We start from the raw sequence: 17158 nt of genomic DNA on the forward strand, positions 1-17158 counted from the left end.
AAATCTTCGAGAAATGGCTGCGGTGAGATTGCGCAAGGCGTTTCGGTACCCCGAGGAATCGGAGGGCGAACGAGAAGAGTTGGACGAAGAGCAACAGGAACGGGTCATCGAGCAGTTGCAGAGCCAGAATGATGCTCGCAACGCCCAGTACAGTGTACATATCTTTTTCCTTCTTTTATGAGCAAGGACGAATGCTAAATATCTCCCCAGATGATTTTTACTGCACTTCCAGTGCTGGCTGCTACAGTATTTGTGCCTTCGGTGCTGTCGGCCTCCAGTCAGGCTGAACGATTGTTCTCGCTCCTCGGTCTTGCCTCGTTGCTGACAACGGCCTATATCATGAAATGTTTTCCTCTCCACCCAGATCGTAAAGGCAAGAAGCCTATGACCTTCCACACTGAACGTATTGCTCGGCTTCATGCCGCTCTGGTACCTGGAACCAGTGCAGTTTGCTTGTTACTTGCTGTGGTCTACCTTTCTACAGAGCCATCTTATGCGGTCCATCCAGTTCTATACTTGATTCCTGGCGGTAAGTTGCCTTCTTTCTCGGCTATAAGGTATCGAGTCTGACCATGTACAGCCATGCTCGCAGTAATTCTACTTGCTCAAAAGGTCATGCTCTCTGTTGACCTTGCATCCCTTAAGGATCTACAGTACGAGTACAAAGGTGCCTAGCCAATAGTACTTCACGAATTCAACTTGATCTCAACTTGAATACATATATGTTCATTATTAAAGTACAGCCAGATCTTTTGTTAAACCATGGTGTCGCACAAGAGATTAAACTCTTTGGGGAATCACAAATCACACATCCGATTTCCTTAATCAAACACCCTTTCCCAAATATTCAATGCTCGCTGTGGTTCGTAGAATACGCATATCCCACGAGAAACTTTCAATTATTTTCCGCATCTCTCTTAGCAACTTGTTGCGCAAGTGATCTCTGTCGTATGCTCAAATGAAGCGAAGTTAATGAGTCGTTTCAAGCGCCGAGGCTCGCAACAGAGCCCTAGGTCATCAACGAGGGATCCACGGGGATCCCCCCGTCGTTATCGTCGAAGCCAAGTGGGTTCTCATCATTCCCGTTCCCATTCTGTGGCGGGTCGAAGGGGCTGGTCTCGAAGCTGAACCCCTGATCTTCAAGGGTCTTCTGCCGCTCCAATTCAGCTTCCTCGGCTTCCTTTTGGCGTTTCTGTATACGTCCGTGGACATCATCGCCAAACTTCTTCAGCCACCACAGATTTGATTTCCGGAAATCAACCAGGGTCTCGATGCTGCGGGGATCGGCAACCTTACTGGTATCATGGCCCAGAATGGTACAGTTAGGCTCATATGGTTTCATTGAAGGGTCACGCTGGCAGGCACCACAACTGCATTCTTTACGACACTTTGGACAGAGCCAGTGATGTTTTTCCATCGCCTCCTGTGGGGAGATTTCAAAGGCGCGGAACAAACTGCCGTAACAGTAGCGCTGGTCACAGTTCGAGCATGGAGCGAGTTTCCAGTTGACTTCAAAATGAAGACAAACGTGACAGCGGTGGACATCATCAGATTTCGCCATAAGTGATTGCCGCATTTTGCGGCGCTTTTTTGACCGGCTGTTTCCTTCAGACTCACTACCAGCATCTTCGTTGGTATTGTCTACCACGGGCTTGGGCTTCTTTGGGTCGTTCCAGGGGCGGCGCACCAGTTGTTCCTGGCAAATCTCGGCCACAGACTTTTTGCCTACCTGTCCTCTAGCGACAATGAAGGTGGGAAACTGAACCTTCAAATCCTTGTTGTTCTCATCGGAGGAAATGATCAGCCGTCGCCATGTTTCGTATCGTTCTGTTAACAGCTTCCACGGAAACTGTTCCATCCACTTGAGATGGGAAATGCAGGCACAGCTTCTACCCATGACATAGCAATCCATGCATATATCGTATGGGTCCTCCTCGCCCCCAAGGGCATTTGCGCAGCCAGGACAGGTAAGAAACCTGTTAAAGATGTTGCACCGGCAAAATGAGCAGGTGACGTTGCTTTGGAACTCATGATATTCGACGTTCTTCTCTGGGTTCTTCTGAGAAAATGATTCAGACAGCAAAATGCCCTTGTACAGGTTAAAAAGACGTTTGAAATCGTCCCACAGTTGAACCACCACAGGATGGTCGACCTTTTTTGCTTGCCGCAACAATTTTGAATACCGCTCAAGAGCAAAGTAAACAATGGCTTTGTTCTTATATTGTTCATCACGGCAGACCATTCGCGCATGCGGCAAAGCTTCATGCAGAGCCAGCTCGAGCGTGTCCACAGTAGTGCGGTTCCAGGCAACTTTCGTCGTCCGAGTGCCGCGGTTCCAAACCTGGTGTGCAGCAAGAGGGGGTACAAGAATAAGGTCGCCGGGCCTCTGTTCAACCACCCAGGTCTTGAATGGTGCAATCTCCCATGCATGCAAGGGGGCAAAGAAATCCTCGATGTCAATATCATGCCCAAGGACAGACATCCAGTATTCGGAAACAATCCGTCGATCTTTGGTCTCTGTCATGAGCCAAATTGAAGAACCAGGTACCGTTGGCTTGCCGTTTTCTACAGACCCATCGGACGCCTCGACCATTATGTTGTGACCGAGACTAGCACACATCTCTTGGTGTGCTGGTGTGTACGTACCCTCATGGCCGATGTAGCACATCAGGTTCTCCGCGCGCATGCTTGGGGGAAGACTGCTCATCAAATCACCCGACGGCGCGATGGGGTCGCCTTGGGTGGACTTGGGAATTTCAGACAGATTTGTCTTTCCCGACGCAGAGCCTTCGAAGCCTTTGGGCCCTTCGTTTAGATAGAAAAGGAACGGTGGTAACAGGTTCTCTAGATAAGCATGCCACTCGGGTGGACAGTCGATGTCCTTAAGGTAGAGCCGTTGGAGGTCCTTGTGTGTGTAGTTGTGGACCGTCACTTGCCGAGTGAGAAGTGACAGATTGTCAAGGTAGTGACCCATACTGAAATTGAAGGTCTTTTTTTTTACTAGATCTCTAACTTCCTCCACTATTAAGAGAGGTTGTAAGTTAGTATTGACCAACGAGGGATGAGATAGAAACCATTCAAGAGCGCGAACTCACCTTTCTTCGCGTATTTTGCTCGGAGCCATTTCTCCGAAAAAATACGTTTGTCAAGACGTTGATGAAATCCTCTGATTACCAAGGGTCTTCCGCTCAGGACAACCTGGTACAGGACAAGCTTCTCGAAATCCTCAAGAGGGAAATCCTCAATTGCGTCACAGGTGATATCCATCGCAAACTCGAAATTCGGAGTAGACTCGACAACCCGATGGATGTCCAGAAGAGGCGAGAGTGGCTCAAAAGCCAGCCGGGTTCTATGTGCTGGCATGGCGACCGTAGGGCCCCAGAGGGGAGCAAGGTATTGATGCTTAGTTTATGTTTGTAATCGGCGCAAAGGTCGTAGGAGCGAATTTCATGGTTTGAGGGGGAATGTTGGTGGTCAGGGCCAAAGTCAAAGGTTGTGCAGACTCAGGATTTAACTAGCTGGGTGAATTGTGCTGTTCTTTGCTGTTTCTGTGGTGTGGGTGGGACAATGGTTGGGACAAGTTATTTGGGTGGAGTGGGAAGGAGCGGAGGAGTGGGCAGGTGCACAATAGATAGTACAGAAGCGTAGAAGATGTCAATCCAAGGTTGGGACCAGGAGAGATAAGATCAGATAGAGTGATTTGAAAGAAAGGGATGTTGTAGATTCCCTTTACTTCGGATCTTCAACTTCTGGGGGAACGCGGGATGCCGCGTTTTTTGGCCTCAGGCAGAAATATACACGTGAACCTTGGAATTGACATTTGATTTCACCATTTTGCCTACGACAACATAGACATTAGGGAACTTAGAGTACATTGCATGGCTTTTCTTCTTTTTTTTTTTTCATTAGATTGTAAATTTAGATAAAATTCAGTTCAATATATACTTGGTAGTCTCAGTATGTCGTGACAGCTCGACTTCATAGATCTGATGCCCGAAATAGGCTTAGGGGGAGGAACCAATCCGCTTTTTCCTGCATGACGATGTAATTTCCGACATCTACAACATACAGATCTTCAGATGGCCAGACCTTCAAGGCTTCTGACAGGATCATGAATATTGCCAATTGTCAATCGCCTTAATTGACCCACGTTCGGTTTCTAGATCTCCTGCCCTCGTCATGCTTTCCACTAGCTCCCGTCTCCTCCGCGCTCGACTATCCCCATACAGGCAAAAGGTCAACCTCACTGGTCTATACAATGGGCGCCTTCCCACATTCGCTCACAATGCCTATTCCCCGACGCAATTGAAAGACCCCCGATTTCTCGCCAGTGGCTCATCCATTGCCTTGCGAACAACACAAGTCCAAGTCCGACACAGCTCACAGTTGCAATCGCCCGCAACACAACCAACCGAGACGGATAGTGCGGAGAAGAACCCAGCCACGCACTATATCCTGCCAAAAACCGGCTTGATTGCGTCTCTGCCGAGTTCATGGATACCGTATGCGGAATTGGTGCGGCTGGACAAGCCCACGGGCACATACTACCTATTCTTCCCAACTCTCTTCTCCACCCTCCTCGCTGCGCCAATGGCTGGTGCAGCACCGCTCCATGTCCTGGGAACATCAGCACTGTTCTTTTCCGGTGCGCTGATCATGCGCGGTGCAGGCTGCGCCATAAATGACTTGTGGGATCGAAACCTGGACCCTCACGTCGAACGCACCAAGTTCCGACCCATCGCCCGAGGTGCACTGTCGCCGAAAAATGCAATACTTTTTACAGGCTCACAGTTGGTGGCTGGGTTGGGCGTGCTTCTTTCGTTCCCTACCCAGTGCCTTTGGTATGGGATTCCTAGCTTGCCTATCGTGGTGGCATACCCCCTTGCTAAGCGCGTGACCAATTACCCGCAAGCTGTGCTTGGGCTTGCCTTTTCATGGGGAGCGATTATGGGATTCCCAGCGTTGGGGGTGGACCTGCTTGCCAATCATGATGCCTTGATGGCTGCAGGTGCCCTTTATTCCAGTTGTATTGCTTGGACAGTTCTGTACGATATGATCTATGCACATATGGACATTAAAGACGATGTTAAGGCCGGGATCAAGTCAATCGCCCTCCGCCATGAGCACAACACCAAGGCTGTCCTGAGTGGCTTGGCGGTGACTCAGGTCTCCCTCCTCGCCGCTGCAGGAGTTGCTGCCGGTTGCGGACCTGTATTCTTCGTTGGCAGCTGCGGCAGTGCCGTTTTGTCGCTTGGTCTCATGATTTGGAAGGTTCAGTTGAAGAATGTTCGGAACTGCTGGTGGTGGTTCAGGAACGGATGTCTGCTGACCGGTGGGGGGATCTCCTTGGGCTTGTTCGCCGAGTACGCGACGCAGTACCTTGGTCTGTACAATACGACGGAGCCGGAGCGCGTAGTGGCCGAGTCAACGCAATAACCATGTAACAATATAAATAGGCGTTTAAGCCTTGGTTCTTTTTTTCCTCACGACTGCTGTGCCAATCCCGCCACGTAGTGTTGGACGACAGTGACGATATCTCTCCAGTCCATCATACTCCCAGCACTCCCAGCACCGACATCTCCATAAGCCAAGTTCTTCTCTATGGGAGGAAGCACAGTCAACCAGCCTTCTGGGTTTGATTCACTCCATCCCCACTGATCGCGTAGAACTGTAAGCTGTTTCTCGGTCACTGGATGCCTGTACGTACAGGGGTCCATATCCAACGCTGCAAAGATCATAGGTTTCTGGGTCTTGAAGCCCATATCCACTACTCCAGTCGTATCCCAGGCCCTGATAACCGATAGAAGCAGGTTGTCGGCGATCCCATTAGCCGTTTTCGCCATGGTATTTGCAGACATTGGGGCAACCAGTAGAATATGCGCCCCTATTATGATGTCAGTTGGTTCACTGTATTATGTACCATGTATCTAAATAGTCACTGACACTTGCGCAGTTCAATATGCAGAACTGGTCCTCCGCGAGTCCATGATGGGGACCATTCATCTTGGTCCCGGTAGATAGCGTCCACACCATCTATTTGAAGCAGAGTGCCGAGAACCGGCTGCTCCAAGCTCTGTCCAGCGAGGAACTTCTCCGCAGGCTCGCTGACTAGGATGCGGACTGATATGTTTTTATTACGACATAGTGCCTCAGCAATGTTGCGCAGGTTAATGGTAGCGGCTGCAAGTAGCACATGGGTCTTGTTGTCATTTGTATACTGCTCCGCAATAAACGGCGTAGGCGATACTTGAGAATCCATTGCCTGTATCTTTATTGTAAGGGAAGCAGAGAAAAGACAGTGAACAAGAAAAGAAGACGACTGGTCCATAGAGCCCTAGAGAGCTTTAGATATGTGGGGATCGACGTGACCCGCGGACCAACCGCTGATTAAATAATACTAAACCTTTCCCCGAGGCAACTTTAACGTTGAACGTCTTCTCTTGTAAACTACCATCATTTTCAAAATCATGTTTTCCAGAGCAGTTGCATCGGTATGAAATCTTTCTAATTCTCCACAAGATCCCAGCTCACATGAATTCCGTAGGCTTTCCGCCCGGTCTCGCGGCCAACCTTTTTGCGCCCCGTCCGCTCGGCCATCCAATTCCCCTCCGGACCTTCCATTCCCTCTGTCCTCCACGCACGCCTTCTGTCCAATGAGACCCGGACGGCGATCGATAAGGCGGTCTCTTCCGCCCCCGTCGTTCTGTTTATGAAGGGCACACCCGAGACTCCGCAGTGTGGTTTCTCTCGCGCCACCATTCAAATCCTGGGCCTGCAGGGTGTTGATCCTAAGAAGTTTGTTGCTTTCAACGTGTTGGAGGATGCGGAGCTGCGCTCAGGTATGTTAGGGTTACCTTGAGTGGAAATACCTGCCGGGTTTGGATTGCTAATCATGCTGTGTTTACAGGTGTTAAGGAATACTCTGAGTGGCCCACTATTCCCCAACTATACCTTGAGAAGGAGTTCATCGGAGGTTGTGATATCTTGATGTCCATGCATCAAAATGGTGAGCTTGCGAAACTTCTGGAGACCAAGGGTGTCCTGGTTGCGGCGGATGAATAAATAGCAGCCGAGCCTGAGTGGAAGATGTCAGCCTATCAATTTGATAGATGGCTATCTCTGTAAAATTATTTGTCTCTAATGTATTCTGGTCCTAATATCCTGCTGGTCAGATAGTTGTCTTGTTGATTCGACAAATGAAGGTGATCTCCAATCTATCTGCTCTAGTAGACCACATTGTCACAAGCCGCCATGCAAACGAACGAGGTAGGCGTTTGTTCAAGAGGAAGCCCCAGTTGATGAGGTCTAGCATCATATGTACAGTTGATCTTCATTACATGATTAGTATTGCTCACAAAAAGCGACAGCCAGCCTACTGAGCTGCTTGAGCTGCCTCTTGTGACTTCACCAGATCCTCAGCAATGGCCTTGTCCAGCTTTGCGCGTTGCCTGGCTTCATAAGCTTCACGGCTCTTCAGGATCCGACCAACAATTTCGCCAGCGTTCACATGTTGGAAGGCATGCTGCTCGGCTTCCCGGAAGATTCCCATCTTCTTGGGAGCAGTGTATGGATCATATGTCAGGGGGATGAAGGTCGTGGGTCCATGGTAGACAGCATCGGGAGTGCCCCACGGGATTGCCTTCAGATATGGTTCGCTGGGGGTAAATGGTGCAGAGAATATGACAGCATTGATGTACTTTGGCAAAAGTTAGCAAATTGGACGTATGAACGCAAATCAAGGAAAACTTACGCGGCATTGAAGAACACAGAGACCACGTTCAAAAATGTTCATGATTGGGTAGTTCAAGCCTTTCCAATGGTTGATAACATCATCATCATGGATACCTGCGACAATATAGGACGGTCCATAGTCCTCTCCGTGGTCCTTCAACCTCTTTGCAACTTGATCCGGCTCATACCAGCCACGTTGCCGGCCCTCGGACTCCTCGAGCTCCGTAACTTTGCGCAGGAACGCAATGTGACCGGAGGAAAAGAGGTCGAACCCTCCGTCAACATAAACAACCCTCTGCCCGGGTTTGGGTCCCTTTCCGTCGACCAACGTCTCAAACAGGCCAGCCTCCTCGACGACGTGGTCCATCTTCGCGGTGCCTGAACCTGTCCATGTCCACACCTGAGGCCCAGGTTGGAGACCACTCTCGTCCGTCGCGTAATCCTTGATTCTCCGCAAAAGGTCTTTAGCAGAAGCCTGGCGCTCTTCGGGGCTTCCATATCCTTCCAATCCAGCGAGTGTACCCTTCACGGATTTGACAAAGTGGTTCCTAGTGCACAACAGCATGCGGCCAACGAGATCGGTTGTCGAGATCCCGGGAGTACGTTTAACGACACGGAATCGTCCAGCGGCTTTTACGAAGCGGTAACAGTCGTTTCCATCACTGTCAGAAGTAATATCATCTCCGTGGACAACGTATTTGCACCCGTAGTGGGATACCCAGGGTAGGTAGGTCACATAGGGGGCATGGGGAACACTCTGAGTTGCCCATCGACACGCGTCAACGGCTGCGACACTAATAACAGCAACATTAGGACCAGAACTCAACAACAAGATCAGTGTGATCAAACCAACCGTTCTTCCAGTGACATCACTGTTGGACCCTTGTTCTCGAGAATAGCTTCATCGGAGTGTATTCCCACGTAAAGGGCCTTTCCTAGCTGGCGGGCTTGGAGCATAGCACCGGCATGACCTGCAGAGCAATGCATCAATTAGCTCACAGCAATTGAATAGGTGTTAATTGCAAGCCTACCGTGGTGGCTGAAGTCAAAGCATCCGTCGACCCAAAGTCGGTCCTCCGAGATTGGTACATCCTCCTGAGGATCAACAGGCCATTTTCCAGGCAAAGGAACCTGCTCCTCGATGGGTGTTGAGTCCATTTTCACAATAGTACTCCGTAACAAACTTAGGATTGTTCCGAAGTTTTGTATAGACCTGAATTGTACAGGAGGGGGAGGGGATGTGATCGGCGGTAAATTACATAGGAGGTACGGTTACAGTAATCTTCCGCATCACTGTCCAGCTTGCGGGGAACTTCATGTTTCTCCGGATCTCCTGAATCTCAATAATATTGATCATATAACTATTGACGTCTTACCTACGGAGTACATACTCACCTGGGCACATACCAGTTTATTCGGCTTCTTGCTCTCCCGTCTTTTCTGACACCTCCACCTTATCCTGCTATCGTCCCTTGTCCACTTATATCCCTGTCGCATCATTTTACCCACCAACGCCAATGATCCCCTCTACATTTGCCCCGGGCATCACGCGGCGGGACACAGCCAAGTCTTCTGGTGGACATGAAGGGGCGTATGGCATCCCACCTCCAGTCATCAGCGGAGGAGGGCTTCTCGGCCCGCAAAGTGCAGGCGCAATATACCAACACATCCATGAAATGGCTGCGAAACGGATATCGACTCTCGACTATTTGAGAAAGGCGTGAGTGAATCGCGGTCCAGCCAGACCTGAGCACTACTAATTCATACCGTGTTACGTATAGTCACGAAGGACGAGTTTATTGGTTTAATACTGTGCATTTCTCCCGCGCCGACATCGCTCGTCTGCCATACTTTGAAGCCCGGAAACTTTCTCGCCGCGCAATCAATTATTTGCTTCTAGGCTTGTCATTGCCCACAATACTCGATGTCAATTCCACGCCATTCGAGTATGTACGTGCCCTGAATGCTTTACTGATGGAATTTGAAGCGTTCCAGCAAGTGCATCCACCAGGTGGCAGCTCCTCGTCAACCCTTGCAAGGGCACGTATACCCCAAATGTTCAAGCGGGCGGCCCATGCAGGTACCAAGACCCGGCGCGCCAGCTCTGCAAACGAGATCGGACTCCCAATGCAGTCCAGTGACCCATCAGACTTAAAGAGCACGGCAGGGAATCTCGGGTCGGCTTCTTCTGCCTCAGTCACCTCCTTCCCACTCACGGAGTCTTCGGATCTTCACCCTGGCGAGGAATATACCTATCTTCTCACGCCATCGCTGCCATTCGAGCCGGACTTCTTTGAGACATTCGCAACTCTGTGTGATGTCTTGATTGACACTTATAGCCGGCTCGCCGCTCTAGTATCATCTCCATCTGTCTGTACAGTGGCCCTGGGCGAGACGTTTTCCAAAGCAGATGCCAGATTACGAAAGATCATGGTGGCCGGCGCAGTGCGTGAGTTCGAAGACGCGAGCCGAAATAGTGTCAAGAGTGAAGTTGCTGGGGTCAGTCGGGTGGTGCTTGGCGGTTTATTGGGATAGCAGCAAGGTTTCGCTGCTATATATTTGGGTCAGGTGTTCTCTGTTTGACAGAACATATGGTTGGGCTTTTTATGAGATATGAATCTATCGAGGTGAATGTTGTACGATAATAGAATTTCAGATCTAGATTTGAAAGCTTCTGATGATACATCTGTGCCGCCATCTTGACGGGGCGCCACAATACACAAAGCAGGATATAAAAAGACAATTCGCTCAAAATAACTTGGTTCAGAACTTTTTTGACCATGCGGCTTCGTGCGGCAAAGGTGGTATCCATGAGCAGATTGGAAGAGCTGAGAATCGAAATAAAAAGACAGGTTAAGAAAAAGAACCCCACTTGGCGCCACATGCTCGAATATGCAAAACAGACGCCAGAATATGCAGTCGCTTGATGTTGAATGCTGAGAGGAGAGAAAACATGAGATATGATGGTTGGAACAGGCCGCGAGAAGTATGTCGAAGGTATGGGACGCTCATGATTGGAGGCGTTGCTTTTCAAGCTCGCGTTGTTCGCCGAAGACACGACGGCTCATTTCGAGGACGGTTTCGAATCCTTCGCGGCCAATCTTGGCATTTTCACGGAAACGATCCACGCTTGCTTCTTCAACTTTGTTCTTGATTTTTTGCCATCCACCACAGAGAGCGGTGATTTTTGCTTCTTGGCTAAATTCGGTCGTGGTGGCCGGGCTAAGGGAGGATTGCCGGTAGATAACAGTCTCGCGGACGCTGAGGACGTTCGACCATGTCAGGTTGGTGGAGCACATGGTCACCTTCTTTGCGACCGGATCGACGTAAGAGATTTCGTAGACGTGAGAGGTATTCGTCCCACCGAGAAGCGAGAGAACCCATTGTGGTACAGACTGGTTGCACGTGATAAGACGCTCGGTTCGCAACTAGAGGCAAAAGTCAGTACAAAGATTTCAGGGGAATTTTGAGTGCGACGTTGAATGACTCACGATTCCAGTGCTTGGGTCGACGGTTCGAGAAAGCGTGTCTACACCCACAACGTGTGTAGACTTATCATTCCAAGGACAGTACTTGCGCCAGTTCGCGGTTGATACTTCGTCCCACGAGTAGTCGAACGTGCATCCGGAAGAAAAGACCTTCATAGTGGCGAGTCGCAGTTCACCTCAACGATATCGTTGGGTCGTTGGGTCGCGTGATCTTGGGATTGGGCGTTTGGATGAAGGACGGATAGCCTCGACAAGCGCTGTGGTGGATAAGACTGGATAGAACGGTAGTATTGAAGAACCCGAGAAAGAAAAAGGAAGACTGATTCAAGCCGAGAGTGAGAGGTGGGACGTTGCAGAAGGTGATTTAAGTCTAAGTCTAGAAAGGAATCTGGAGGCAAATATGAGCAAGACAGATAGGAAAAAATGGAGAAGAGTGGATTTTAACGATCTACCGTCTGAGGGGAAAATCCTTTCTTTTTTTTTCCCTCCGGGTCAGGGCCAGGGCGCGTTCGGAGCGCCACACGCCACAGGTCGGGTTTTCCCGGTACTCGCTTATCTAATCAATGGCGCAGCTCTGGAGCTACACCGGGCAGATATGCAGCTGATATGTTCCAGAACGTCCACTTGACTCTATTCAATACACATTCCTCCATCCGGGTCTTCTATATTTTCTCCTTTTTTTTTCACGTCATGGTCGAACTCAGGAAACGCAAGGCACCAGCCCCGCTACTCGTCGCAGAGAAGAAGACCAAACAAGCTCCCAAGCCCAAACAAGACGCAGATGCTACCGATAATGACACTGAGAAAAGACCCGCGCAGAAGGTCCCTGAGGTGGATGATATAATCGACATAGAAACCTTCAGTGGCGAGTTTGAGACCAATGAGGGTGAAAAAACAACTTTGAAGAAGCTCCTCGAGGAGAGCAAGTCGGGCGTGGTTTTCTTTACTTACCCCAAAGCCTCAACACCTGGCTGTAAGTTCCTCTGTCATGTCCAGTGCTTCTCTTGAGAAAACCTGGCTGTGTTTTTGGAATGCTCTGCAATCATCCTACTCCAACAGATAGCTTACGCCGCTTCATCCAGGTACCAAGCAAGCTTGCTTGTTCCGTGACAACTACACCCACCTGACTTCTACTGGCCTTTCTATCTACGGTCTTTCTGGTGACTCGCCAAAGGCCAACACTACATTCAAGACAAGACAGAACCTACCTTACCCTCTCATGTGTGACCCCAAGGCCACCCTTATTGCAGCTATTGGGTTCAAGAAATCTCCTAAGGGTACAACGCGAGGTATATTTGCCGTGGATAAGAAGGGCAAGGTCTTACTTCGCGCGGCTGGTGGCCCAGACGCGACTGTGGACGCTGTCCAGAAGATTGTTGCCAATGCGCCTAGTGTGGAAGATAGCAAGGAGGAAGGTGATGAAACAGCGTGATTCGACTCGACCTCGGGGGAGTGTGTGTGGTGGTTTACAGCCACAATCACAACAAGCGACACTAAGATACCATATATTGCATACATCACACCATCTATGGTGGCTTATTTGTCTCGGGTCTACGTGCTTGGCGTAAATTATTAGGGACATGATTCAGGGACTGTCAGGTCGTTTCGAGTGCTGTTTATTCCAACCTATACAATTTGGAACACCGGTACAGCAAGATTGATTCTTTGCAGCTTCCCCTTATCCATTGACCATCATACCGCCGTTAGGATGCAGACACTGTCCGGAAATATAGCTGCTGTCCTGGCTTGCGAGGAAAACGAAACATGTTGCGACCTCGCTAGGCTGACCAGGTCGACCAATCGGCACTGCGTGGAATTGTTCCATGGCCTCGGTTTGCATTGTTGCAGGAATCAGAGGTGTCCAGACTGGTCTTATTAGCATTCGACTTGGGATAGATATGTGGGGAACTTACTTGGACCCGGGCAAACACAATTGACACGAATGCCTTTCTTTATCTGCTGGTTTGACAAGCCGCGAGTAAATGCGACAATTGCTCCTTTGGTCGAGGTGTAATCCAGGAGATCGCCTCGGCCAATATAAGGATTGACGGATGCGCAATTGATGATGGTAGATCCCTCCTTCATATGCGGAAGAACATACTTGGAAAGATAAAAGAAGGAGTGAATGTTGGTATTAAAAGTCTTCTCCCACTGGGATCTTTTTGAGTGCATTAGTAGGATGCATTGGCTGGCAAAGGGCGACATATAGGGCAACTCACTCCTCGAGCTCACTGATATCGCTCAGCATGTCTTGGAACGCCGCGTTGTTCACGAGAATGTCGATGCCACCCATCTTTTCCAGGGCCGTATTGATGACCTTGCGGCAATTCTCCTTCTGGCGGAGGTCGATAGCGAGAGTATGGCACTGCTGCCCATGTTCTTCAACTCTCTTCTTCGTCGTTTGCGCATCCGATTCCTCTTCCGGCAGGTAAACGATGACACTTGATGCACCCTCCATTGCAAACAGAATTGCAATTGCCCGACCAATTCCGGAATCACCACCGGTGATAATCGCTTTCTTTCCTTCGAGCTTCCCGGCGGCTTTGTAGGTCTGGTAACCGTAGTCCTCGGTGGGAATATGAGTGGACACAGGCTTGGGATCTCCCAAGTCGGACTGCAGACCCGGCTTTTTCAAGTGTTGAACAGGAATCTTGTGGCCTTCATCAAGTCAGAAATCAAGATTTGACAAAAGGACGCTTACTCACCTGGCGCAAATTGGGATTTAGATCCACTGGCCTCTCGCTCGATAGACTGGGTAACAGGCATATTGGCAGGTTCAGGGCGTGAATGGGGACAAGAGTGTTGGATAGATCACTTGTGTAGTTGTGGAAATATGGTACAAATCCCCATGTAGACAACCATCCATTTAAGTAAGACAAGTGACATATGGCCACCAAAAGCCAAAGCTGGCCATCAATGTCACTATGATGATCTGCTTACATTCCATTGCTTCAAAGCTTTGCCTATATTGAGGCGATGTACAACCTAGAAGTTATGAGCCACCCAGAACATCCCAGTTCTAGACCTTACCTGTGGCGTTGGACTAATCGATTCACGTTGGAGTATAAGGATCCTTCATTGTTGTAGCCACAAGTTGCCCGTTCTAGGCACGACTTGTATGTCCTCCAATCGGAGATGTCTGATGTCTAGATGACAGTTCTTTCTTCTATTTAGATATCCATATCAATCCATATCTGGAATGCCTCTGTGCCACGTTTGCCGTCGAGGTTATCAATATGTGTATGACAGATGTTTGGCGTCATTTGCCAGCTGCATAGGTAGTTGGTGGCGCTGGGCTTCACCAAGTCAGCTCAAAAATACAATAGTCCCAAACTGCCTTATGCAATTCCTCTAGAAGGCACGTGGTATGTTTCTTCTTTATGCTTGTTAGAGTAGAGCAAAGAAAGAGAATGGGGCATTGACCAAGTACATACACGTCTACAAAAATCCTTGGGCCCAGTATATAAATCGTCTCCAACGGTTTTAGCTCAAATCTTTTCAAGGCTATTTTTTATGAAATATGAAGTGATAAGTTAACAGGAATCCATAATAAATTAGTATAGAGAGTAGTAGCAAGTGTTGCAGTTGTCCAATGTCGCCGTCGAGCTATACTGGCGATCCTTATCTTATCAACCAGCAATATGATTGGCTCTCCAACGTCCGCCCGGCGATAATTTTTTCTACTGCGCTTTCCGCTTCTCGAGACTCTTCGGTATTGCAACAAGTTACCTGGTCCTTTTCACAATGGCGAAAGGGCAGTCCAAATCCAAGACTGTATCGGCTAGTACCGCCCAAGCATCCGAACAGATGCCTCTCTCGTTCGCTCTGTCCTCGCCATGGAGTTTCCTCCGTCCCACGAACGATTTACATACCAACGTCGTGGATTCTGCGAAGCACATCCTGGACTCCCTCGCTGGTTCCGTCGTGGACGCCCAGACCGCTCGCCGGCAACTCAATAAAAAGCGCAAAAGGTCAGACCTCGAATCGGATTCAGTCACCCAGCTCCAATTGAAGAACCTCTACGTGGACGGTTTCACCTCGAATCAAATATGGGAGCAAGCAACACGGATTCTCCAATCGACTGGCGATGAGATTGAGCGCGACATCACTTTGATTACCCAACATGGCGGCTACATGGAGTCAGCCGACTCCGAGCAGCTCGAGGATATCTCTGACCCCGAGGGTGCGCAAAGTGACAGCGACAGCCAGGAGAGCATGCTTGAAGATCTCTCCGAGGGTTCAGGCGCTGAAGATGATCTCGACGAAGGGTCTGACGAAGAGGTTGATATGGGATCTGACGACGACATGGAAGACATTGAAGACATGGACGAGGATAATTCGTCAGTTGGTTCCGCCGAAGAAGAACCCGAAGTATTCGTGGAGGATAAATTTGGATTGAACGACGGATTCTTCTCGATTGACGACTTCAACAAGCAGTCCGAGGCTTTGGAGAGACAGGATGCTGCAGGGGGACCCGAGCAGGAAGACAGCGACGAGGAGGATCTCGACTGGCATTCCAACCCGTTGATCGCTGGGAATGCTGCGACCATTCACGATGACGATAAATCCAAGAATTCACGTCCAACAGAAAAGGAAGACGAAAGCATGGATGATAGTGAGGAGGAAGGGCCGACTTTCGGTAATGCCGATCTCAACGGTGACTCCGACTCTGACGATGAAGACGCCGCGGACATGGAAGACGGTGAAGCCGCTGCCTGGGTAAACACCAGCGATATCAAATACGCCGATTTCTTCGCTCCTCCACCCCGCAAAGTCTCCAACAAGAAACACCGCGCCCTCCCGAAAACCCAACCTGATGCACCGGCAATCGATGAGAGCGATGTCAAACGCGCTATGGATGACGTTCGACGGGACTTGTTTGATGATATGGATGCGGACTCCGCCGAAGAAGAGGATGAGAATCTTGACGGATCTACAGATCCTACTGCCCAACGCTCAACACATGAGAAGCAGAGGGCACGGATCGCAGATGAAATTCGTCGTCTAGAGGCGGCCAACGTGGCCAAGAAAGAATGGATGTATACTGGTGAGGCCAGAGCTGTCGAGCGACCCGTCAATTCTCTCATCGAAGAAGACCTTGAATTTGAGCGAATTGGAAAGCCTGTTCCTGTCAACACAAATGAGACCACCGAGGACATCGAAGAACTGGTCAAGCGCCGAATCCTCGCCATGGAGTTCGACGAAGTCATCCGCCGTCGGCCAGGCGCTGAGGGCCAGCAAGCCGGAAGAAAACCCCGCTTCGAGCTGGATGATACCAAGCCGCAACAAGGTCTTGCCGAGATGTATGAAACCGAACATCTTCGCGCTAATGATCCCAACTTCGTGGATACTAAGGACCGCAAGTTGATGCGGGAACATGCCGAGATCACCAGTCTTTGGAACGAGCTCAGCTCTCAACTGGATACGCTATGCAACTGGCACTACAAGCCCAAGGTGGCCCAAGCCAGCATCAACGTCGTTACCGATGCGCCAACAATCATGATGGAGGAGGCACGCCCAACGGCTGGCGGCGCTGCCGGTGGCCCTGTTGGACTTGCACCGCAGGAGATCTACGCGCCCGGTGATGATGGCCGAGTCAAGGGAGAGGTGGTCCTCAAGACTGGCGCGTCGATCTCCAAGGAGGAGATGAGCCGTGAGCAGAAGGCCAAGAACAGACGCCAGAATAAGCAAACTCAGAAGAAGGCCGATGCTGCCAAACCTACTCAGCAAAAGCCTGGCAAGGCAGCCGAGAAGCAGCAGATGATTTCAGATCTGAAGAAGGGAGGAGTCAAGGTCATTGATAAGGAGGGCCGTATGACGAATATCGACGGCGGCTCTGTCCAAGAGGGTGCCAAAAACAGAGGAGACAATCTGAAATTGTGAGGAATGGATTAAAGGGGCCAGTATGTACTATTCAGGAGTCATATTTCATCTACATA

The 17158-nt window shown here is 49.9% G+C and overlaps 11 protein-coding genes across 11 annotated transcripts; 6 read left to right on the forward strand and 5 right to left on the reverse strand.

The window, feature by feature from the left end:
* Window positions 1–13: 13 nt before the first annotated feature.
* On the forward strand, window positions 14–675 carry N7525_008486 (uncharacterized protein; the record flags this gene model as incomplete). Its single annotated transcript, XM_002562540.1, has 3 exons — window positions 14–154; window positions 211–529; window positions 581–675. The coding sequence occupies 3 exons, from the start codon at window positions 14–16 to the stop codon at window positions 673–675; spliced, it is 555 nt and encodes a 184-aa protein (XP_002562586.1).
* Window positions 676–1009: 334 nt separating this feature from the next.
* N7525_008487 (putative JmjC domain protein) lies at window positions 1010–3363 on the reverse strand (the record flags this gene model as incomplete). The annotated part of the gene is made up of 2 exons (XM_002562541.1): window positions 1010–3021; window positions 3096–3363. The coding sequence occupies 2 exons, from the start codon at window positions 3361–3363 to the stop codon at window positions 1010–1012; spliced, it is 2280 nt and encodes a 759-aa protein (XP_002562587.1).
* Window positions 3364–4179: 816 nt separating this feature from the next.
* On the forward strand, window positions 4180–5436 carry N7525_008488 (putative para-hydroxybenzoate-polyprenyltransferase Coq2; the record flags this gene model as incomplete). The annotated part of the gene is made up of 1 exon (XM_002562542.1): window positions 4180–5436. The coding sequence occupies one exon, from the start codon at window positions 4180–4182 to the stop codon at window positions 5434–5436; it is 1257 nt and encodes a 418-aa protein (XP_002562588.1).
* A 47-nt stretch (window positions 5437–5483) lies between these two features.
* N7525_008489 (putative flavoprotein) lies at window positions 5484–6259 on the reverse strand (the record flags this gene model as incomplete). The annotated part of the gene is made up of 2 exons (XM_002562543.2): window positions 5484–5884; window positions 5944–6259. 2 exons carry the CDS (start codon window positions 6257–6259, stop codon window positions 5484–5486), a joined length of 717 nt encoding a protein of 238 aa, XP_002562589.1.
* Window positions 6260–6467: 208 nt separating this feature from the next.
* N7525_008490 (monothiol glutaredoxin GRX5) lies at window positions 6468–7062 on the forward strand (the record flags this gene model as incomplete). Its single annotated transcript, XM_002562544.1, has 3 exons — window positions 6468–6491; window positions 6545–6839; window positions 6908–7062. The coding sequence occupies 3 exons, from the start codon at window positions 6468–6470 to the stop codon at window positions 7060–7062; spliced, it is 474 nt and encodes a 157-aa protein (XP_002562590.1).
* A 310-nt stretch (window positions 7063–7372) lies between these two features.
* On the reverse strand, window positions 7373–8889 carry N7525_008491 (ethanolamine-phosphate cytidylyltransferase; the record flags this gene model as incomplete). Its single annotated transcript, XM_002562545.1, has 4 exons — window positions 7373–7696; window positions 7751–8525; window positions 8585–8702; window positions 8763–8889. 4 exons carry the CDS (start codon window positions 8887–8889, stop codon window positions 7373–7375), a joined length of 1344 nt encoding a protein of 447 aa, XP_002562591.1.
* A 359-nt stretch (window positions 8890–9248) lies between these two features.
* Window positions 9249–10266, forward strand: N7525_008492 (uncharacterized protein; the record flags this gene model as incomplete). Its single annotated transcript, XM_002562546.2, has 2 exons — window positions 9249–9451; window positions 9513–10266. 2 exons carry the CDS (start codon window positions 9249–9251, stop codon window positions 10264–10266), a joined length of 957 nt encoding a protein of 318 aa, XP_002562592.2.
* Window positions 10267–10739: 473 nt separating this feature from the next.
* N7525_008493 (putative mitochondrial protein sorting (Msf1)) lies at window positions 10740–11375 on the reverse strand (the record flags this gene model as incomplete). The annotated part of the gene is made up of 2 exons (XM_002562547.1): window positions 10740–11159; window positions 11223–11375. 2 exons carry the CDS (start codon window positions 11373–11375, stop codon window positions 10740–10742), a joined length of 573 nt encoding a protein of 190 aa, XP_002562593.1.
* Window positions 11376–11909: 534 nt separating this feature from the next.
* On the forward strand, window positions 11910–12651 carry N7525_008494 (thioredoxin peroxidase DOT5; the record flags this gene model as incomplete). The annotated part of the gene is made up of 2 exons (XM_002562548.1): window positions 11910–12192; window positions 12302–12651. The coding sequence occupies 2 exons, from the start codon at window positions 11910–11912 to the stop codon at window positions 12649–12651; spliced, it is 633 nt and encodes a 210-aa protein (XP_002562594.1).
* Window positions 12652–12897: 246 nt separating this feature from the next.
* Window positions 12898–13985, reverse strand: N7525_008495 (oxidoreductase, short-chain dehydrogenase/reductase family; the record flags this gene model as incomplete). The annotated part of the gene is made up of 4 exons (XM_002562549.1): window positions 12898–13085; window positions 13133–13377; window positions 13439–13877; window positions 13925–13985. The coding sequence occupies 4 exons, from the start codon at window positions 13983–13985 to the stop codon at window positions 12898–12900; spliced, it is 933 nt and encodes a 310-aa protein (XP_002562595.1).
* A 978-nt stretch (window positions 13986–14963) lies between these two features.
* On the forward strand, window positions 14964–17102 carry N7525_008496 (rRNA-processing protein MPP10; the record flags this gene model as incomplete). The annotated part of the gene is made up of 1 exon (XM_002562550.2): window positions 14964–17102. The coding sequence occupies one exon, from the start codon at window positions 14964–14966 to the stop codon at window positions 17100–17102; it is 2139 nt and encodes a 712-aa protein (XP_002562596.2).
* Window positions 17103–17158: the final 56 nt, after the last annotated feature.

This window comes from Penicillium rubens (genome assembly GCF_028828025.1).
Source record: "Penicillium rubens strain IBT 27055 chromosome Unknown utg000003l_segment0_segment0, whole genome shotgun sequence".
NCBI lineage: Eukaryota > Fungi > Ascomycota > Eurotiomycetes > Eurotiales > Aspergillaceae > Penicillium > Penicillium rubens.